Source organism: Hippichthys cyanospilos, chromosome 7, assembly GCF_059441005.1.
Source record: "Hippichthys cyanospilos isolate Australia breed blue-spotted pipefish chromosome 7, RoL_Hcya_1.0, whole genome shotgun sequence".
Classification (NCBI taxonomy): domain Eukaryota; kingdom Metazoa; phylum Chordata; class Actinopteri; order Syngnathiformes; family Syngnathidae; genus Hippichthys; species Hippichthys cyanospilos.
In genome coordinates, this window is record NC_142375.1 from 15,592,578 (window position 1) to 15,616,670 (window position 24,093).

General features: G+C 38.8%; 2 protein-coding genes across 2 annotated transcripts in view; both read left to right on the plus strand.

Annotated features, from left to right (window-relative positions):
• The window catches only part of LOC148421244 (homeobox protein MSX-2-like), a 29,085-nt gene extending 9,094 nt beyond the window's left edge, over positions 1-19,991 (plus strand). The window contains exons 1-2 of the mRNA XM_088419427.1: positions 17,798-18,212; positions 19,202-19,991. Coding sequence (XP_088275553.1) covers positions 17,855-18,212; positions 19,202-19,617 — 774 coding nt within the window. The 5' untranslated portion in view covers positions 17,798-17,854 and the 3' untranslated portion in view covers positions 19,618-19,991. Of the gene's footprint in view, positions 18,213-19,201 lie in introns of the transcript that reaches the window.
• Positions 19,992-21,415: 1,424 nt separating this feature from the next.
• atp5pd (ATP synthase peripheral stalk subunit d) lies at positions 21,416-23,976 on the plus strand. Its single transcript, XM_088419429.1, has 6 exons — positions 21,416-21,509; positions 22,354-22,484; positions 23,232-23,328; positions 23,429-23,500; positions 23,634-23,696; positions 23,796-23,976. The coding sequence occupies exons 2-6, from the start codon at positions 22,363-22,365 to the stop codon at positions 23,925-23,927; spliced, it is 486 nt and encodes a 161-aa protein (XP_088275555.1). The 5' UTR covers positions 21,416-21,509; positions 22,354-22,362; the 3' UTR covers positions 23,928-23,976.
• The last annotated feature ends 117 nt before the right edge of the window (positions 23,977-24,093 follow it).

The window sequence follows — 24,093 nt, forward strand, 5'->3', positions numbered from 1 at the left end:
AGCATGTTGTTCGTGGGACCAGTCAGGGGCGTGGGGGGGCTGCTTCAAATATGACGCAGGGCCTGCCAGATAAGGATCACAAAGACAGACATAGCTCCTAAAGTGATCTCTCTGCCTGTGTTTTTGTGTAACCAGTGATCCGAGGGCTGGATTGGCAGCTCGTAGACTTCCTCTAATTGAATGTGATAGATTCAGTCATTACCTTAATTGGCAGCTGGTTTTGATCACCACGACCCGTCGCACCCACTCAGAGCATTTATGGCGTCATTTTTCTTTTCCAAAGTCAAAAGATCAATCACCCTACACGAGCTTGTGACGGTCAGCTTATGTGGCAACGGCCGTTACATGAGAGTACACATTGAAAGTGAGACAAGAAAAAAAGAATTAGGGCTTTTTCAGAGGGAGCAAGGCCAAGGTAGGGACAACACCTGAATATAGTAGAAAACAATTTTGGGAATCTGTAACAACTGATCACTCTTTTAGGATGTTAGCTAGCAAGATAGAAATAGACCATGAGACTGAGAAGATATATTTTATAGTTACAGTATATATGTTTTAATAAGAAAAACTGTATCCAAACACATTGATTTCGCTGGTTGTTTTAAAGCAAGCTTATAATAGTTTGGAACGTACAGTATTTGTCGAGACACCCTGGCCGCAGCCATACTTGCCAGCGGGGGGCGGAGTCATGGCATGACATCATTGGCAAACATTCTTCCATTGTCTGCCATTTGAGGCACATCATTTTATTGGTCTGGTTCTCACGAATCTGAGTCAATCTCACAGTTTTCCAGAGTGAATCCTGATGAAAGGGCATTCAAATCCATCAGCTTTGACTCTAGAAAATGGGAGAGAAAGACCAGAGTAAACCAAAAACTCGTTTGGATGGCATTTTTCTTAATGAAGTATGCATATTTTCCCTTCTCTTTAGCACAGGTACACTTATAACTTCTGCTCTTGCCCCTTTACTAAATCTCAAAATAGTTCGCTAACATTCAGTCAAATAGAAAATTATAGTAATCGTAAAAGAGCCAATAACTCATTTTTTTAAATTGGCCAATGGTTATAGTTTGGTTTATTAGAGTGGCTGCTTATCAGCCTGGTGGCGTTTCCCTTGTGTCGATAAAGCTGGGTCAAGAGTTGTGGGTCAATTAGTTTGCCAAAGCCCGAATTCCTGCTGACAGCCAATTAAAGCAGTTGGCCCAAAATCATGCCGGCCGCGCTTCCTGTTGACGGCGCATGCTGTAAAACTTAAATCTAGTGGTATTTATTAGAAGAACGCTTCAGGAGTTTACGTGTGCTCTTGAAACATTGGCAGATTCGGGCAATCCTTTGCGCCGGCAAGGAAAAATATAGAAACAAAATCCAAATTTGGTAAATTAGAAGCAGGCTGAACAAAGCAGTGCCGGGTGCAGGCAGATGAGAGATGACACAAGAGCTTTGTTGGGAATCAATTTTCCCAAAGTCCCCCCCACATCATTTGCTTCTAAGCACCAATAAAAATCAGGCTTGCTGTCACTTTTATTGTTTAGCCTGCCAGAATTGTTGATTTGATGATTTGATATGAAAGCAGCGTAACAGTAAACACTACTCCATTGTGGGATGTTGGTTTGGGAATTACCAGACTCAGCTGAGTCATCAGCTGTGTGTGCGTGCTTGCGTGTGCGCGCGTGTGTCTCTGTGTGTGATTATATAAGACAGGATCCAGGATTCTTTGTTTGAACATTAAACCCACAACAAGGAAAAGGCAATTCCCAAATTGATCTATAACAGCGGTTAACTGCTGTTAGTCACCCTGTTACCGTTTCGTTTTGTGAAATTAGTGGCCGACTTTTATACAAGACTTTTAGAGAGAACCTGCCAACCATTTTGAGCATTTTAACTGACCAGAGTTAATGTTGATCAATGCTCAAAACAAAGCTGCCAAAACCTTTAGTCAGACATTTCCATAAAAAGAAAAAAAAACTTGATGAGGATTGGTGTTGAGGGCACTCCTTGATTACGTTCCTGTTGGTGTCCTTTCAAGTTAAAGATGCTCAAAATGATAAGGACCATATACTTAAAAGATATTGTTCCAAAATTGTCTTTGAAAACAATATTTATGGGAATATGAGACAGGCCCTCCAACCATGAGTGAAAAGTTGATATACAAAGAGAGCATATGATTTAAAAAAAACAAGTTTTAACCCTAGTCTAACCCTAGTCTGAACAGGCAAAACGTCCAAAAGCGTCTATAACAGACATTGCTTAAATTTCTAAAAAAAAAATCATCCAAATTCTTCTGTTTAGGACTTAAAAATAAGAAAATGTGAGCCTAATAAATGCTGTTTTTGTTCATTTAGACTATAGGCTGAAAGCCCAGTAAAGGGTAGAAGCTGAAATTTTACCACAATACTGTATGTTCTATGTCCCTTCACCACTCCGAACATGGTGTTTTAGTTAATATTGTAGCGTATGATTCTTAACTCACCAGCCATTTTTAGACCCTTCTTTAGCAAAACATTTTTTTAATGTAAGTACCTGGGATTGAATTTCTGGAATTTCTGACCTCTTTAAAAAAAATGTTTTTACGTTTTAAAAAGTAAATATACAGTACATATCATCGGCACTGAATGAATTAAAGGTTAATTCCAATTTAGGTCATTTTTAACCGAGCAATTTTAAGAGGGTATATATTATATATTTTGCCCTATATTTTGAAAGCAAGTATGAACTAGACAATGCAAGTACACATATGAATGAAGTCTTATATCACAAAATTTTAGTTATTCTACGCCCTGCAAGTTGTTACTACCTTTCCTTGACAATTCATGACATTTTTGTCCATGGGCTGTAGCCGTAATCACACAGATGGACACAGACGCACACACCGACAGGCACATGCAGGGGCACCCCTGGAGAAACCCCCCGTAAAAGCCAAATTATCCCATGGAGCCAGTGTCATTTCAAAGTCCACCAGTAGAAGATGCTGGCCCCTGATACTGGACACATGTGTTTTATCACGTGTAATTGAAGTGGGGTTTCTTACACACACACAAAACAAGCCTGCAGCAACATGACAAAACAAACACAACAACTGTATCATGTAATAGGAAAGTTTATATTGTCGCATGGAAATTTGTCTCGGGGGATGTTTATTTTAACTTTTGTTTTTTTTTTTTTTTGAGGAAAATAAATGTAGTCGTAGTTTATCACAGGATGTGCTTCTTTTTTCCATCCGAAGTAGATTTGTTGTAGAATATGTTCAGCGTAAGGGAGCAAACCATGACGGCGGCTTTCAGAACCATCCAAAATGTGATTCCATTGGCAAAAACCTCAAACAAAGTGACAGCAAGCATGTCATGTACAATCATGTTCTGTTTTTTGTTTTTTTTCTTTCTGAAATGTAAAATAAAGGCAGAAGAACTCGTAAAATTGTGTGAATAGTTTCCGCATCTTAAATGAATATTGTGTTACGGTCCATAAAGTCATTCATAACAAAGTCAGTGAGAAAATGGAAAACTTGATCAATTCTTCGTTAACTAGAGTCATGTGTTGCTTTATTTGTCTAACACTGGAGGCTTCATCGTCCCACTGCTGCTATCCTCCTGTGATCCGTGTGTACTTAGCATTTACAATTTCTCTTTTACAAGGATAATTTTACATTTTTTGGCACCGGGCCCAGTTTCTTTTGACTACCTTCCTTTAATGTTAAATCATGAGGACACGCAAGTCGTTATTTGACTTTGGAGACATGACATCTCTGGAAAGGTACAAGCCAGGTCAAAGATGGAGCTCATTAAAGGTTTGCACACAACCGCAAAATCTCAGCGAGGAGGGAGGAAGACCATTTGAGCGACAGCAGTGGATGCGGACGCTCGTCTTTTGAAGTGACCGCTGGAGATGACGGACAAAGACTGTCTCAAACAGACCGGTCTCTCCCGCCACAATTTATCTCAGGAAAATGGTATTATCTTCAATGGCTTTCAACGCGTGTCACAAGCAAAGACACCACAAAATAGCACTTGCTCGACTTTTCCTCTGATGTCAAATTGAGTCCATGTTTTTTTGATGCACCACACTGTGGCAGCCATTGTGTCTTATACAAGGCATTCATTCTTTTCATTACCCAAGTGATATAAAACACACATCATTTAGATGATGACTCTCCCTACAGAGTACAAAGCACTTTCCAGCATCCGCAACCAACATTTAGCCAGGCACAACTTTGGTAACTATTTGTCTCATTAAGTGCACTTTGTATCCCATTAAACGAAGCCAGGGAGACGCCTAATGACTCTTCAGACGAGCAAATTACAGAGTTAATATTGTGAGCTTTAATTAGACTTTACAAGCTAGCCGACATTTGGGGGATTTTATTTATTTACTTTCCACAAAACTGCTGCATTCACACATCCCAGAACGTCTCAGTCACTCCACTTGCAGGGCTTGTTTTTCTCCATCACATCATGATGCAATTTGAGTATTTTTAATCACCGTTTTAGCAGTTACGACGCGGCTGTCCCATTTCCTGCTACAAAAGTGCGTAGTGCCATTAGCGCCAGCAATTCCACCCAGCAGGCCTCCAGTCGTGCGTGTGATCGGCCGAGAAGAAAATAACCTTCACAATGGAAAACCTGAGCTCATGTCCTCCATTGTCCCACCTTGATGTGGTGGTTTCTGTGACTGCACATTCTTGAGATATATTGTGGGAGAGTTCTCTGAGATTAATTGCTTTCTGCGTGTGTGTTTATGCGGCGTCACACTAAGTTTATCAGGTGTGTTTAGGATCATGGAATCTCATATGGATTGCAGTGCTGGGTGATGGTCCCTTTAGGTTTGCAAATGTGTCTGGAAAGGTATTGCGAGGTCAGTGGTGAGTCATGGAACCAATGGTGGACCACTCAGGATAGTTTGCTACTGTGTCAGCATTACACTTGGATGTGAAGGTCAGGCTTAAAAAGAAAAAAAAGAACCCTCTCGTGTATTCACAGACCATGACCTTTAGTATCTTGCTTTAACGTTTAATTCTGTGTAGACCGTATGTGTGACAACGGGGCAATGAATCGCCGCATATTTCAACCCATTGCAAAAGTCAAACAAACAAAGGCACACAGCAGGACAGATATTGAAAATGTGCACTGAGGGTGTAAAAAGTAAAACATATCAAATTCTTGTCCGTTGTCAGTGTAGCCCGGGCAGGGTGATGTCTGATAAAATAGATCAAAATTACATTATTGGATTTTATAGCCCACTGAAAATATAACCCAAAGGTATGCTATTTGGCACAGAGGAGCCCATAATATGTCCAAGAATTGTTACCATCTGGCTTGACTGCAGGGAAAGCTTCTCTCTTAAAAAACCCTCCAAAGATGCAAATAAAATGCACTTTTCATGAGCAGCTTTGCTTGCACTGGTTTGGCTCCAGGATGTTGAAAAGAATCCTGCTCTTTTTTTTTTTTTAAGGAAATTATTTTTCAGATTAAAACATCTGTTCACATCTTCCAAAATCTATTTTCAATGATGTACCCCTGTGATTTTTTTTTTTCAGCCAAGTACTCTAATCAGCGCAGGGTGTTTTTCATTGAGAAAAAAAAAAAATAAAGGGCCAACAAAGACCAACATTGTTTAATTTATTCAACTTTTTAACGCCATTTGTATGTTGTATACAACCCTAACCCTAATAAAAATCTGTTCTCAAAAGAAATAATTCATTTTAATTCAAATCAAGTTTTTAAGCACGATGCTATGTGTCATGTAACATGTTGGGTTGAACCTTTATTTAATGGAAGGGGACTGGCTTTTTAGGACAATTAATTTGAAAATAAAATTAATTAAAAATAAATTAATTCTGGGTATAAATTATTTCTGCAAACCCACAGCATATGAGTCCATCCAGACTTGGAAGACATTTTACGTGCCACCCATCAAATATTTACCATGAATAATAAATAGCAAAACATACACTTTTTTAGTAAATTTACTTGTCCCAAGACCAAATCTATCAAAAAACTAAGAGAAAAAAATACTTTAAAATAGTTTTAAAACACCAAATGCATCTGGAGTACCCCTAAAACATTTGCATTTTTTTTCCCTTGTCCCACCCCCAATACACTAATTGAATTTCACATTAAACAGTTAAAATTAACTATAAGTTCTGTTTTTTTATTGCTTGTAACATTTGTTTTAATACACAGAATTTTTCACATTTTTTAAGGAACATATGTCCCACAACATGTATACAACTCTTTTACCATAACCTTTTTAGCACGGTAGAAGAAGAAAGCAGTGAATTAAATGACACAATGGATTTGATATTATCAAAGATTTTTTCCAAAATAATAGCTAGAGCAAAGATTGCTCTTTTCCTTCCAACCATTTTCTGTAGCCACTTATCCTCACTAGGGTCGAAGGCCTCCGCCTTTCTATGGGCAGTAGGTGGGGAACACCCTGAGCTGATTGCCATGCCAATTGCAAGGCACACAGAGACAAAGAACCATTAACACACCTAATCACACCTAAGGACAATTTAGTATGTCCAATATACCTGCCATGCATGTTTTTGGAGTGTGGGAGGAAGCAGGAATGCTCGGAGAGAATGCAGGTCCAGGGTGAGCATGCAAACCCCACACCGGAAGACCAGGGCGATTTTACAATGGTCCATTTAAACCTGCAAGATTTCAATACTTGAAAGAATTTTTGAATGGATGCTACTTTTTAAATATATTTTCAAATGTAACGCAGCCCCTGGAGGGCCTTCATGGGCCCTCAGAGGTACACCATTTGAGAAGCATTGGCCTTTTGACTGCCTTCCATTTTGTGGTCCACTAACTGCTTCCGTTTTTAAAAATAAAATTTCTAAATATATTTGTTATATATATAAAAAAAAAAATTGAAAATAAATCACAATTTCTGCATCTTTTTGTGTGTGCGTCGTGTCGTTTGTGCACCAGTATGAATTTCTAAGACAATTCTAGACTTGGACTTTGAGAGAAACTTATTAAAAACCACACAATGCAATAATATGGAATAACGTAAATTAACAACATAAACTGAAGGAGCCAAGTTAGTGAAACATGACATTTGACTCCCTGCCAGAACCTTTGGCCAAAACTGTAGTTATTTCTTTCTGGTTCAGGCAACATAAGCACACAAACGCACACACAACCTTCACCCTCTCCGCTTGGATGGGAAAATGTTTTTTCCTGTGCTCCACAGTTCTAATTGTCCTCCTGTACACAGTTTCAGCCCCATTATGCTATTATGAGATTACAACGTCAATGCGCTTGGAGTTGTGACAATTACAGTAAGTGGTACAGTAATTTTCAGCCTTAAATGGGCTCTTTGTGTAGCACATACAGTATTTCTATGGCCTGTCATAGCATATAGAGGTAAATAAATTCATACATTCAAGTGTGTGTGTGTGTGTGAGCCTGAGTTATACGAAACTTGAGTCCCTGTTTAGCAGTACGAACCATAGGGGAGAACGGGCGGGGAGGGGGCTCGGTGCCTCCTTGACCTGTCACTATTGATGATGTGTGCATGTGAGCGAGCACGAGAGTGTGTGAGAATCCGGCAGACATCTACGGGGGGACCGGCACCCCCTCCGCCTTCCCTGCCGCCGATATCCTCTCATGGCAGCACCGCCGCCCCTCCCTGCATCTCCTCGCCCGCCCTCTCTTGGCGCCCCGATTTGAGAGAGAAAGCTGTTGTTAATAAAAAGTTTTCAAAGAATGGGATGAAAAGGGAGGTGAAATTGAGCGGCCCTGGCTGTATTATTTCTTCTCCGTATGGGTTCTGGCCTCTCGCGGTCTCTCCGACGCTCTCGGACCAGGAGGGGGTCGTTGGCTCGGTGACCATTACTGCCCCGGGGCCAAAGCAAATGATTTGCCTCTCTGAGGCTTCAAAGGGGAGCAATTACACTTAAGTAACCAAATGAATAGATAGCCCAGCTTGGCAGCAGTTTGGGGGAAACAGTGGAGGCCTTTGAGGGGAGAGGCACCACACCTCAGGAGTAATATGTAACAGCTCGCATCACACAGGGGAAAAAAAAGAAGAAAATAAACGGGGCTATTTTGCCACCAACTTCAGAGGAAGAAAAGGTGCTGAAACCTGCTCGGACAAAAAATAATAACAGGGAACGCCATTTAAAGTGGTGGATCGACCTAGTTAAAGGGGCTTACAGTGACCTTCACACAATTCAAACGCTGGACCACGCACACTTTCGACAATGGAATTTCAATCCAAACAGTAAACGGACTGGGTAGCTGCGGATTTTGAACAGCCAAGGTTACTTTTACTCAAAATTGGGATTATTAATTTAGCGTACTGGGTTGGATTTGGGAAGGCTGAGGAAATGAAACCGCTCGCCATTTTGCTTTTGCATTTAAGTTAAAGTAAATTTGATGTGACATTGGATAACTGGATAGCGCAGTGGCTGACATCACTAATCCTGGACATAAAAATTGAGGTTCAAATCTCAATCCTGCCCGTTTGCATGAAATGGATGGCTTGTATTATGTGTAAAGCTATGCCCAACATATTAAGTGAAAATGACTTGCTGCGGTACCCCCTGATACAGGGAAGTTGTTACTTTTCTTCAAAAATGTTGGAAAATGAGATGAGTATTAGAGAAACAATGATTAATCAAACACTAACTGATAATCAAATGACTCTGTAATTACTTTTGGTTCTGGTATTTAGTTTTTCATGATTAGTAGGAATATTATGGCAAAACGATCAACAGACTAACGATTAAATTATGAAAATAATTGTTAGTTGCAGCCCTATTAGTTTTATTTTTGAATACTTATACTGACAACTACTTTTTCAGGGTTCAAGATCTTGGGTATGAATAACCCAGCATTGCCTCAGTCAAATTTGGACCTAGTGCTGTGCTAGTAAAGTCGCCCAATGTTGGCTACTTATCATTCATGAGTGTTCATTTTACTTCATAAAGGATTTTTTAAGTCATTATTTTTTCATTTTTATTTGTGATAAAAGTGCAAAAACTTTGATAACAAATACCAACAGATTTATTGTTTTACTGTATTGCTTTGAACACAAGTCCTCTTTGTCAAATACACTAACTTCCCATGTATATTCTTCTTCTCGTGTTCTTGAAACCCCTTGCTGAGACTGCTCAAAAACAATGAAAAAGCAATACACAAGCACAGAGCTGCAGAGCTTTCATACTTGTTGAGCTATGCTCTTTCATTTTCAAGATTTCAGTTGCAAAAAGAAAACAATTTAACCCATTTCAGCCCAGATTTTTCCTGGACAACATCCAAATCGTATACCATTGAAATAATCAAGAACTTTTTTTTTAAGTGAAGTAGTTGATGAAAAGGTGTGTTTTATGACCGGTCACAACAATGTAATCACTCATTGTGCAAACACGCCATACCAATTTCGGTAAGTGCAAATGAATATCATCTTAACGATCGTATGTACGAAAAATTTTTGTTCTATGTTTATTTTAACATACTTTACTAACCTTTTGTTTGGGAGCTTTGAGGCTGTCATCTTTCTCTTGAAGTGCAAGCACAAAGTAAAAAGCTCTGGTCATGTGACAATAATCTCTAAAGATTTAATTACTTCATAAAAAATGTTTGAAAATCATTTAAAGAGCCTCATAAATAGAATTTTCTTTACAGTCACTTTTGTGACTGATGGGTTGAAATGGGTTCATTTCAACTTTGCCATGAGGTATCTTTTTGACTGAAACTGCAGGTGTTGCACCATTATGTGAAATGTTTAAAGTCGCTGTTCTATGTGTGGTTTGTGTGAGGTGTGCACATAGGCACACACACACACACACACACACACACTCATTCGACGGCTTGAAAAGGGCTCTATTGAGCGGAGGGGAGACTGGGAGTTGGGTAGGGCAGCTCACCTGCGGAGAGGAGTCTATAGCCGCATAGAAGGCCCAACAGCTGCCAGGGTTGTAAGTCTAGGCACCTAGCCGAGACGCAGAATGGGAAATGCGAGGCCCTCTTTCAGTGCACTGCCACTTAGTAACAGAAGGCATGTGCCAAACTTGCAGAATGAGAATGAAAACTCCCCCTTCAGAGTTCACTAAATATCAGCAGTGACTCTCTTTTTATCTACTCACTGGCTTCTTTCTCTTCGCTCCCCCCTACTTTGGTCCATTATAATTCCTCCATAAAAGAACAATGGTTGAGTGAAAGACCCCCAAACCGCAGAGATATACCAACAATCAGTGGGGAGAGGGCAAGGGGGGGAACCCGGCTGAAGTGTGGAAGCCATCAATTATGGAAGGCCTAAAGTTAACATCCCAGCAGGATATGTGCATTAGAATGCAGATATAGGCAGGCTACGTGCAGCAGATGCCAAGCGGAGCACTCGCGAGAGGACATATGCTATGTGGGAGACTCTCACCACTGCACCCTCGCTTGAATTTTACACAATCCAATTGAGTGACGATTACGATATCGCCTCAAAGGAGCCATTGTGGGGTCACGCTGAAGTCGCGCCTTCAACAACAACCCCAGATAATGGCCTTCACCGGTGTCAGGAAGTCACGGATCCGCCATTTGCCAGTGCAACAAGTGAGCCCGTCGGCCGCAGTCGGGTTCGAAATGCACCGTGATTCCTTCGCGTTAGTTTCCTAACAGGATTTTCTCCACTCACCGCATCTCCCTATTCTGCATGCTCAGCAAGACTCAGCCCTCTGGGCTTCCTCACGCTGCTAATTTACACCGGCCTGCAGGCTATCTTCACAGTCGGAGCAGTGCAATTGTATTTTCAGGCTCATTAAGCAATAGCACAAAAAGGGAAGCTCTGACACCCCTCCCCTGCCCGACATCTACTTTCCCGTCCATGCTATGTAGATGGGTTAACGTGGGTTAAAAGAGGTGGCCCAAAGTGCTGAATTATTCTTATGAGGAGGCTCCATCAGGTTGTTTGGGTTGTGCAAGCTGAGGAGGAGGAGGGCGGCTGCGCCCAGTCCTCTGAGAACCAATGCGGCTGCTCCATAGCAGCCCTATTCAGAAGCAACTCATGCTTGTTTATTTGAAAGAGGGACGCTTTTTTGACTTCCCACCCACGCCATTGTTCCCCTTTACATAGGAAACACTTTGAAATTGGAGTCTCGCAATATTCCAACACACGCATTTGTTTTGACCGTTCGGGTCTGCAATAACATTATCGCTATAAGACGAGCATTGCGCATTCTTGTCGGCACTTCTACTGTTATGAAAAATGATTGTTCAAACATCAGCATGTTTGAATCGGAACGAAAAAGTGATCCTGCAAACAAGTTGAATGATTAATTTTACTGGTCATATACATTTGTGTTGAGCAAAGCTTTGGGTTCTATTGCGGTTGTGGAATGATCCAAAAAATTGGCATGTGTGGCATGTTTTTTTTTTTTTAATTCATATTTGACTTCTTACTCCAGGGCCACAAAAAGAATCAAGGTTAAATGTTTCACCAAAACCAGTGTTTCAAGTGGGCCGATACGTAGCGGTGCAGCATACCAGCGCTTCTTAATTTTAGCCTCTAGCGGTCTGGATTTTTTACGACGTACCGAGACTTCATATAAGCCCGCATAATACCTTCTCTTGTTACATTTCTCGCTTGCACTTTGTGACAGTCATATGACTCCTTCAATGATTTAAGTGCCCTTAAAAAAATGTTAATTACATTTTTAAAAAAAAGTTAACTACACCATCATCATGGGATATGGCACAAGTTTCCATTAATGGAGTTGTTGACACCTTGCCATGCACACAAGATGTATTCAAATGTATTCAGACATTACAAACTTTTACAGGATTCATGTATTTATGTATTTGTTTATCATTACAGATGATCTATTATAGAGCTATTTATTCATTAACTTACTGATCTACTTTTACCCACTGCCTTATTTACCTAGCAACCATCGAATAAGGTTAATATCTGCATTTTTATTCCACGCAAGCAACTAACTAAAACTAGATGTAGTTGACATTTTGTAATACTTCTAATCATCATGAGAACTTATGTAAATTAGATGAAATTTTAAAGAGGAAGTAAAAAAAATATTCAACTCTAAGTATGGAAGATTAGTATTGCTTTTGTGGAATAGGAATGAGCAAAATCTTTTTTTTTTTTTTTCCATCTCAGGTGGTGGCCATTTTTCTACTTGCCGTCAACTGAAAGAGTTGCTCAGGACTAAGGTAACGACCAACCACAACACAGCTTGAGAACGTCACATGATCAAACTCAGAAACCCGGTGAGCCGCGACTGGCTGCTACCTGAGCTCAAAGCAATGTCAAGTGTCAAAATGGTCACGACTTCTGCGATGCATAAATCCTATTCCTCAAACATAATATTAATCAGAATACCACAGACAAATGGGGATCATAACATAATTTTGTTGTAAAGACATTTTGATTTGATATAACCTTTAAAGGTTACTGAAATGCTCCAATGTGCTAATTTTAGCTCGTTTGTTATTTTCAAAAGTGTGCATCAAACTCTTTGATTTTTGACCCCTTGTTTAAATATGGTCATATGCCAGCGGTTACGTTCTGCTGTGCAAGAAAAAAATAATAATTGCGGATTTCTTTTTAACATCAGAGTAATTGGGTTGCCGTTTCTGTGAAGATTTCTCGCTATGAAAATGAAAACTGCTGCTGCTGCCATGTTTCTCACTTTACTGCATCGCAGCATTCGGCTCATGAGCAAATAAAATTGCAGTTATTTTTTTTTTGGTTTGGAAATACGTCCACAGTGTGCTTATGGCCACTTAAATGTTCTGCAGCCATCAGACCAATTTGCCAACTCACATTGTTATGCAAGTCTTTTCTCAGGAAACTGGAATTCTATGAAAGATGTTACGCCCAAGAAAAATCAGCCAAGTGTTTTGGCACGTGAGTGATTCATATTTTAAGACGAGAGAAACAAATAGGTTACTCATGATTTTGATTTTGTATTAAAACAAAACACAGCCAGTTATTAAGATTTCAATGCTAATCGTCTCACCATAGACTCGATCAAAAGCCAAAAGTATGTTTCTATCACCACAGATGCGTTTAGCTTCTTTCAGCCAGTTTTCTTCTTCTGCCTCAGCCAAGCAAAAATTGTTCTAATTTCTGAGGTGGTGGCTTTGGCAGGAAAAGTCAACTCCAGGTTATTAAAACCTGGGACTGAAGCAATTCTCTTCTGGTTTGGATACATTTCATGATACTGTACATTCTATTGTGTTGCGCAACCACAACCTGTCACCTCATATATACCGAAGGAGACCAAAAATTGACTTATGAATACGTATAATCCGATTGCACTCATAATCAGAGCTGATAAATTGATAACGCCATAGATTTATTTGCATCGCTGCGGGATTCTGATATAGAAATTATTGACTTAAGTTTATGCCACACTCGGTTAGTAGAAGTGTGAAGATAGCATAGTGCTAGTCAAACTAATTACGGTAAGTGGACAGACTGTGTTTCATGCTGATGAATGGTTCATTTACCTTTTTTTTTGCATCAAATCAAAACAGTTACAAACTGTAAAATAAACCTGCAATTATTTATTGAAATAATGATTCATTTAATGCTTGTGTTTGTTAAGAACTTCATAGGAAGAGGACCTTGAGAAATGATCTCTTATTAAATTCTGAAGGGGAAAAACATATCGCAATTAGATTGTTTTTAAAAATTATTGAACCCAAGATGTTACGTTTGTGTTTACGAGTATCTACAATGAGTTTTTGTTTCTCATATAGGGTCAAAAGAAGAATTTGAAAGATTTCCTTAACATATTGTAGATTTTTTTCACTGTAACCATAGAAATGGACATTGCAATATTAAATTTAACTTTTCCATCGCTTTTAAGCACAATGTTTTCATTGTACAGTGGCTGTTTTGATGTTTCTTTTGTATTGCATGTCAATGAATGGTGAAAGTATATGCTTTATGAAGTGAAGATTGACCGGTTTTCCATTTATGACGCAGAGCTGAAGGGAACATGCTTCCTATCATGCTAGCACTGACCTTGATGGATAAATCTGCTTTCAAACTCGCTAACGTCTTCTGACATGGCTTACTCCCACTGCACGCTGTTGCACAAATGTATTTTGAGGGTATAAAATAGACGAGCGTAAACTACAGGGGAGGAGGGAAGAAACCGGAATAATTGTTTTGCGCTGCTTTGATTGCTTTGTACCTGAATGCAGCAGATGAAACCCTGCCTGACTCTTCTAGCAGATAGAAGGGCCCCGACATGAGACGTAAACCCAAACCATGTGAGTAACAAGAGGCCCCGGTGTGTTTGGAGACAGAAGTCTGACTTGGTCAAATAGGGAAAAAAAAAGTATAGGGACACAACATGAGGATTTACTCATGTTGAGTCAGCAATCAAAGCTGTGGCCCTTAAATTTACACCTGAGGGGCTATTTTGTCGTCGGTCCCGTTATGCGGCTTTTTGAAGTCATTTCAAATGCTCTGCATGGCGGTAGAAATATGGGAACAATTATACAAATGAAATGAGATGCATAACTCACAGGTCATTTCAACAACATCACATAAAATTCTTTCAAATTACTCCTTTAGTACACATTCAGTGGCGCTATCCGGCTAGTATAAATTGTCATAGTTTTCTCTTAGTAGTTGTTTTGTTTAAAAATACTATTCAAATTGGGGATCCTGTCGCGCTGTTAATTGTTTATTGGTGTGTTTCTTTTTTACATTTTTTTTTGTGAGCGTAAAGCTACATTTTATTGTGAAAAGCAAACTGGATGTTGTTGCATTCGACGCTCTATGAATAGCGTTTTGCAAGGAACCTATTTAGTTGACTGGCATCATCTCGAGTCAAACGCAGCCTGTGTATTAAATTTGTAAATGTTCAGTCTGATATGTAATCACTAATCAGTATTATATAATGAGGTTTGTTCATTGTAAATTTGTATCAGAATGATAGTAAAAATGTTTACTAGTGAATAGCATTTGCCTTAGCTAGCAATTAGTGTTGGGTTACCGATTACTATTTAAGATGGCGATTTGGGTGGTCGCTCGCAAATCTTCATCATGCTAGTTTACAAGTGGAGAACAGCATTTTGTTAGGCTGTCCTCAGCCAAACCCAGCCTGCACGTGTGGATTTTGTAAATGTTTTGTATCATATGTAGAGTTAGGGGATTTGTTGACTGGGAGTTTGTATCAGCCCGGTTACTTGTGAGTAGCATTTAAGATAACTTGACATTAGCTTTAAGTTAGCGATTAATATTTTTGATTGCAAATAGCATTTAGCTAGCAATCGTTAGCATGCTAGCTTAGTCTACTGTTTATCATATAACAAACAAGGGGGGCACCATTTTGTTTTATTCACTTCAATTGATTTCAAGTTTATAGTTTATAGCCTTTGAGTAATCCATACTATAAATGCACTAATCATCAAGAGGTATTGTCGTTGTAGGAGTTTTGGGGGAAGAATTGTACCACTTATGTCGAACACAGTACTGTATGTCCATTGCAAAACTCATAATTATCACTTCTATTATTATTTTTACTTTTTTATTGAATTCATTTTATTATTATTATTATTATTATTATTATTATTATTATTACTGTTATTATTATCATTATTATTATTATTAGTCTGTGCATATTAGACCATTGGTAACATTAAATGTAACACAATATATCTAGAGAATATCAGTGGGCATTTCCTTTCATCTTTGTGCTAGTTTTTTACTGGCTGGCGTAATACTTCAGTATGACATCATGAAAATATGATTTTTAGTATTTCTGTGCCAACTCAGGATTTTAGGTGCCCCCTACTGACCATCCCTGCAAAAATGTTCTGTAGACCGTATTGTACACATTAAATAGCAGTTTAGAACACTTCACCAAAATATGATAAAAATTAAAATTCGTGTAACAATAAAAATTGTTCTATTGTACCATCAAGTTATAAAGTCATAAAGCATCATCTGCATCCTGAATGAAAAATAGCAATATGTTCAAAACGGAACCAAAAGATGCCTGCTTTGAAGAATCCAAATTAAATCATTTTCTGTTTTGATTAACATCTTTGTTTACCAAATCACCATCACTGGTTCGTCACAATGTTGATAACGATTGAATTAATGTCAAATTTAGAAATGTTTCATTGGTGAAAAAAAAAAAAACCACCGAATTAAAGGGTGTTTTTCAAAATGTTGACTTGTATTGCAGTTGCTGATGCTTCATATGTTATTTAATGATGGCATTTTAACACCTAAGTCCCAACCTCCAAAATATGTTACAACCAATTTTATAGTAAACTCAATTGCACTCCCAGGTAGGAGCAGAAACATTTCCCCACGAAATATTTGGGGGACAATTGATTTTGTGGCATTGCACCGCCGAGTCCTTTCTCCCTGAGGTGTCTTCCTTTGAGATCCAGCCGAGCCTGGCGCCTGCAAAACACAACTTGTCTGGCTTATTAAATAGTTGGAGCTGGAGGGAGAAAAAAAGCCTGTTGCTTCTCAACTCAGGCCATTGTGAAGCCAGAAAGGATCGTGACAGGCCTTTAATTGCTGGGATACTGCAATGCGCGCTTGACCCGATCGGGCCGCCTCGTCGCGCTACGTTGACGTGTTTAATTTGATTTTCTCCTATAAAAAGCTGACTCTTTCGTTGTGGAAAGTCTTTATTTAGGCAGCTAATGTTTTCTTTAAACTTTACTCGCGAAAAAAGTACACTGTCATGATCACATGCTGCATGCATGCCACAATATTTGTAAGTATATTTACACCTCTCAAACACAGGCCACATTCTTATCTGAAGACTGTGTTACAGGACGATTGTAAATGGAGAATGGAGTCCAACCGAGATTCTAGAATTTGAAATTTAGTTCTGAATTTCTGATAGAGGCATTCAGATGGCACAGGGTGGGAGTAATTGTTTGCATCACACCATTTGTGAGGCACAAGAGGAATGGTTGCTGTTTTTTGTTGTTAAAATATCACATCTGAACAAAGCAGTTTTCGAGCTTGTTAGAAAAAAAGCAATTTACTGTATTTATACACAGTACAGGCTGAATATTTGGACACAGCTTCTCATTCAATTTGTTTTCTCTATTTTCATAACTATATTATAGATTCTTACTGTAGTCTTCAAAGCTACAAATGTTTTTTACTTCACCCGTGTACCTTATCAGGGTTAATTAGAGGAAGTTCTTGCTTCATCAATGGGGTCAGGACCATCAGGTGAGTTGCACAGAAGTCAGATTAACACGCAGCCGAAAGCCCTATTGAACAAAAAATTCATATTATGGACAACTGTAAATTCATATCATGGCAGGAACCCATCCGCTAACTAAAGAAAAACAAGTGACCATCATTTTTTTTAAGAAATTAAATGACACGGTGTATATACTATATGCACACACATACACACACAGATATTTATATCTGTGTGTGTGTGTGAGAGAGAGAGAGAATCTCCAATTTTGGGGTGTCTTCACTTTCAGGGTGCTTGCGCACCCTAAAATACAAGATAGACATGGCTATGATGGAGCGCCCTGCTAATGGATGTAAATGGTAAAGAGAGTCCTCCCCACTGTTTAATTACACCAAAATTGGTCTAAGCTACTTTGCGAGGGCCATGAATGGCCTTTCGCAGCATGGGGTCTGTATGATTAACTTCTCCTTCCTTTCAAAAGGCCTCTTGATGTTTCCTTAGAAGGCTGTGAGCCAATCCAAACCGCGCTCTGACCCCAAATTAGCCAGCTGATTGGTAGGAGCGAGTAGTGGAAACACACCTCCTCCTCTTATAGACCTTCCCGTCCTGTGCGTAAAAGTTTAAGCGTGCGTCGCTGACTCAGGAGAAGCGCATTGGTCCGCGAACGCATCGTCGGCTCCATCGCTCGGGAGGTGCATGGCCCCATTGCCTCGCGTGACCATGAACGCATCGCAAGGCTCGCCGTCCCAAGATGCCCAAGTTGTCCACCCCAAGGAGGAGACCGAGGACGCGCAGCCCAAGGACATGACCACGGAGAAGGAGAGGAGCCACCTACCGTTCAGCGTCGAGTCTTTGATTTCCACCAAGAGCACCTGCAGGACTTCTTTCGACTCGGCCGTACTTGCTCACAAGTCCGCAGCGCACTTTTCTCCGAGGACTTTTTACTCCGGGGGTCAGCCGTCCGTTTGCGGCAGTTCCGCGGAGGACACGCCGCACTCGGCCGACACCGATAACAACACTTGGTTCCAGGCGAGCACCTTCTCTTCTAACTCGCGTAAGTGGGCTGCAACGGCATGCACTAAAAGTGCCCTTTCTGCTTGCAATTATTTCCTCGTGTACACAAAAACACGTAAAGACTATTAATAATTTTTTAACTAAAACGCGTGAAGAACGCGGCTGCAGGCGGATTATGGTTTCATGTTACTCGTAAATTCAGGAGAAAAAAAAGCAAGTTCATGACAACAAATCATTGAGATGCAAAAAACGGAAGTCTGTGTGTTTGTGTGTGTGTGTATGTATATATATATATATATATATATATATATATATATATATATATATATATATATATATATATATATATATATATATATATATATATATATATAAATCCTTGATTTTGAAGTTGTCTTACTTGACCTAACCCTCAATTTATTTCATTGTTTTAATTTATAATAGATAGATAGATAGATAGATAGATAGATAGATAGATAGATAGATAGATAGATAGATAGATAGATAGATAGATAGATAGATAGAAAGAGTTTGGAAACACCTTTTTATTTAAAAATCTCCTGAATTGTAGATTAAATTGTGGCCAATGACGTCATTCGCGTTACGAAGAAGTATTGATGTAATTATTTGGTAAAACAACTTTAATCAAACAATACATGTCCTATTATTCAAAGCATTGTCACCAAGATAACAGCTTTTCACATCTTGGTATTTTCTCAGTCAGCTTTATAATGTTGATGACGCTTTCTGATAAATGATTTTCAGTTCGCAGTTGTGCATTGTGCTAGAATTTGTTGACGTCAGAACATTTCTGAGACGTGATTTGTAATGTTTCCATAATTTCGACTGACACTGTATTTACAAACGGACACTGCAGATACGCAAGCCTAATAGGCCTGCGTGTAAAATAATTAATATATAAACATTTCAACATCGTGAACTACACTTATTCTTGCAACGATTTGCTTTAGTAAATCCTTGTTGATTGTGTTTGTTTTCCCTTTTCATGAGTTCGATCTGTGTCTATAGGGAGCTCCAGTCCATCTCAGTGTACATTACGCAAGCACAAAAACAACCGTAAACCTCGCACGCCCTTCACTACCTCTCAACTGTTGGCCCTGGAGCGCAAGTTCCGCCAGAAGCAGTACCTCTCCATCGCTGAGAGAGCAGAGTTCTCCAGTTCGCTCAACCTGACAGAGACCCAGGTGAAGATCTGGTTCCAGAACCGCAGGGCCAAAGCCAAGCGCTTGCAGGAAGCGGAGTTGGAGAAGTTAAAGCTGGCCTCCAAGCCCGTGCTGTCCGCCTTCGCGCTGCCTTTCCCCCTTGGCGCGCACGTGCAGGGCTCGGCAACTTGGGGGCCCTCGAACCCCTTCCCCAGGCCCAGTTTGCCGGTGCCCGGACTCTTTGGTGGACCTGTCACGTACGGGATGTACTATTTGTCGTAGTATTGCCGTGTTTGCTTTAAATGGAAATTGGGACATGCATGCATGGTCGTTAAAAAAAGACATCAAGGCACAATTACTATTTTCTAGCCGGGAAAAATATTTTTATAGGCTAAAAGATAACTATTCTTCTTATACCTCCAAAACTTTGCTGGACACGTTGTACAAACGTGTGCATTTATAAGGAACAAAAATGACCTAAAGTGCCTTCAAGAGCCAGCATCATGCATGCTTTCCTCTTCTTGTTCATCTCTTAATTTCACTTTCCACAAAGTCGTCCAGAGAGGCAATTTATATTATATAAAACGTGTGTATCGAATAGTGTTTACTCTTCCAGCGTTGCCTTTTTGAGGATTACAATAGAATTTTATGGGATTTTTCTGTAAATAAGTCCAGCAGTCTCTCTCGAGGAACGTGCAGGACATTTGTATTTATTGAAACTTTTCTATCTGTACTGTGTACACTTCATGAAAATTTATAGTGACATGTAAATAAACTTATAAAACGAATGAATGTTTTGTATTTTTAATGTTTAACAGGGCTGACATTTGCTTTACTTCAGAAAACATTTGTAATACAGAATTATTAATCTGGTTTATATACAGTACACATACATATCTTGCGTGTATGTGTGTGGGTGTGTAATTTTCGTATCAACAAGTGTGAATTTTAATATCTTAAGTAAAAAAAAAAACGCGTAAATTTTTCTGTCAAAAAGTTGTGTCAAAAAGTTCATGTATTTGGAAACGTGGAATTTGATGATATTGGTGCTTAATCTTGATTTAGAAATATGAAAGAGGAAACATTAATCGTTTGTATCCACAAAGCAATTTGTAGAATGTCATTCAAGACATTTACAGTAAATTCCACATATTTTTAAATTAAACTATTCCATAGTCCATGAAATTGTGTCATCACAATATGATTAATTTGGGAATTTAATTCACGGAGCTATACATATGTATATGCACACATTGGTGCTAAAAATAAATTTAAAGATGATTTAGAAGAGTCGCAATTTAAAAGATGGATACCTGCCCACCCTGATTTTTAATTGAACAACATAAAACCTTCAGTATAAAGAATTTTGCAATGTTTGATACTTTAAATTAGGCGTTTTCCCTGAAGTGATGAAGTAAAAAAAACGTTTTTTTTTAATTAATTTATAATAAAATAACGTGGTTAGATTGCATGTAAATACGTTCAAAAGGGTTATTTCTACATTTAACATAGCTTTTAATTTATCTAACTTAAAATGCTTAAAATGCTAAACTAAAAAGGGCTTAAAATGAATTGGAATGAATGAACTAGTTTAAATTATCATGAGTATTACAAATTTTATCGTAAAGTATTTTTGGTTGGTAATCATTTTTCTCTTGATGATTAATTTCATTTTCATCTGTATTTTTTGATTAATATAATTAAATACTTGGTTGATATCATGACTCATTTGACACCCTTACATATTAATTTATTTAGTCAGACAAGCAGTTATTTTATTAATTGTAAATAATTACATAAAACAGAAAAAAAACATCATGCTTGCGCTCTTAAAAATTACGCATTGAGAGGATGTTAGTTAACTGTAATCAAACGCCATTTTACATTAAAAAGTCAAATAAATGATTGTTCCATTTTTATTAAGAATAAAAAAAACAACTTCATCCACCAATGACCTATCGTGTCCCATGTATTAATTTGGGGGGAAAAAATACTAACTGAGAACAAGTTTGCCCATTGTTGCACTGCACGAACTCAGTTGAAACGCAAGGTTGTCGTTGTTCTGTTTCACCAACAGAGGGCAATAAGTAGCTCACCACCGACCCGTTTTGTTCAAAGAAGAGTCACTTCCGCCCCTTACTGCCCCTGTCACAGACTCCTCTGAGTAAAGCGAGGTGAGTACGTCGCGTTCACTTCACAATTCAATGAAGTAACACAGCGACAATGGTTTAAAACAACAAGACTGTGTGCAGTTGTATTCATTGCATGCGTGGTCTTTACAAATGCGAACTTGTTGTAAGCCGATCTTTGGCTAAAACCTTGTTTAAAAAAGCTCTTCTCTGACCTTGGCTAGCCAGCTAACAAAGCTAGCGTCGTTTTGCAGCTTTCAATTTCATCCCAAGGACGAGAGAAAGATGCACTTTGCTCTCCAGATAGTTGACGTTTAGTAAAATGTTGATATATTTTATTTTTGACGATTCAACTGACATGAGGCTCTCCGGAGCTATTAGAATACTGCATTGTGAGCATCCATACTTCGAATATTCCTAAATAGTTTCCGTGGGAGATAATCACAGGTGCCCCTGGAAATCATACAGTTTGATTTAGTTGGTCTGTTGTACGTATTATTAATAATATCTCACTGAGTAAATGTTCTTTCACTACAATGTCATAAGGCACATAATAACCACACGTATCCAAGTTTCTGTGTGATTTTGTTGTGCAATGTCCCGTGATTTTGTTGTATTTATTTTTTTGGACTAGCGTAAAATATGTACCTTGGCTAAATACAGCTTGGGAAACAATGTCTACAAAAATAAGTAGTTTGATGTCCACATACTCTTAATATTGGAAAAGGCTCACATAGTTTACTAGCACTTTCTAGCGGTTTCTAAATTTGATATGCCACTTATCATGATTTCATCTTGAAACACGAGTCCATCATAACAGCACATTTTAATCTAAACCCAATCTGTAATTATTCAATAGATTTTCTATATGTTCAATTGTGTCTTTCAGATTGTCAAGATGGCAGGTCGCCGTTTAGCCCTGAAGGCCGTTGACTGGGTGGCATTTGCTGAGCGAGTTCCACCCAACCAGAAGGGCATGTTCAATGCCCTGAAGACCCGCAGTGATACAATTGCTGCTAAGTCAGTTAAATGTCATTCTCATTGCTCTTTATTCTCAAGTACGCTATGTTTTTTTTTTTAACTCTTCAACTTTTGCAGCCTCCTGACAAAACTGATCAAGAATACTAAAGGATCCTCACTGTATTTTATAGATGTAATATTTCATTTACTTTTAACCATTTATGGGGGATAGAAATTGAGGTCACTACTTTTCACTGAACATTATGCATTGGATCCAAACCTCACCTAAATCTTTTGAATATTCATGTGAGGATGGAGCACAAGTCTGAACCTTGTTAGCGTTGATGCTAGCATTGATACACTATAAGCATATATTTTTGTATTTAAATAGTGGCAATAAAATATCATGCGCATCCTTGATTTGTCTGTCACAAATATGAATTCAAACACAACATAGTCTTATTTAATTAGAAGTTTATGTGGTGAGTAACCAGTTAGTGGCTGGCACAAGAAGATCATGTAGCAGTGTACACCCTCATTTGATGTTGCTCCTTGTCAGATGTTACCAATAAATAAATAAATTGCAAACTGAAAGTAGCAAACTACCAGAATAAAATAAGGTACGTGCTAAACATTTCTTAAGTAAACGTATACCCCTGCTCAGTCACCTACATAGCTACTCGTCCATAGTAAAAACTGTGTAATGCACAAAAACAATTGGGCATGAGGCAAAATTTGCGAGAAGAAGTAATAGTCTTGACACGGCACAAGCTCATCCCTCTTGTTTTTCTTCTTTTCCCTGACCAGACTAGCTTCCTTGCCAGAGTCTCCCGCTGCAATCGACTGGAATTACTACCGGAGTGCTGTGGCCAAAGCTGGACTGGTTGACGAGTTTGAGAAAAAGGTAAATGCAACTACAAGCCAAGTTCTCGAAGGCAACTTTGAGCTTTGCTGAACCATTTATATCTGGTATCCTGGCTGCGTTATTGTCTTGTCTTGTTCAGTTCAAAGCGTTGAAGATTCCTGAGCCTGTAGATACACAAACAAGTGTCATCAACACGCAGGAGGTGGAGGCTGTAAGTGTAAACAAAGAAATACTATCACCAAACATTGAATAAAAGAAATATATCCTACAGGAATTGAGTCAACATTTGTGATAAGCTTATTTGTATTTGTTTATTATTATTTTCCAACATTTGACCTCACCAGGACAAAGATGCCACATCTTACGTGGAAGCGTCAAAAGCACGCGTTGCTCAGTTTGAGGCAGAGGTGAGAATGAATAGCTCCTAAAATACCTAAATTTGTGAAATAATCATTCATGTAAAATGTTATCCCTCACTCATTCTCTATGTCTCCTGTTGCTCACAGTTGGACAAGTTCAAGAATATGATCCCCTTCGACCAGATGACCATTGAAGATCTCAACGACACCTTCCCCGAGACCAAGTTGGACAAGGTCAAATATCCATATTGGCCCCACAAGCCCATTTCTGAACTGTAATTCATTGACTTGACTCACCTCACAATAAAAAATACATATTTTAAATGCATTGAGGTTGTCTTTTGATGTGTGAATCCTGAGTGTTGCGGAACCTCCTTTAGAATAGACCACCATGTATTGCAGCCTGGAGAAAAAGACTGCTTATTTACATGTGTTTGCATAGAAA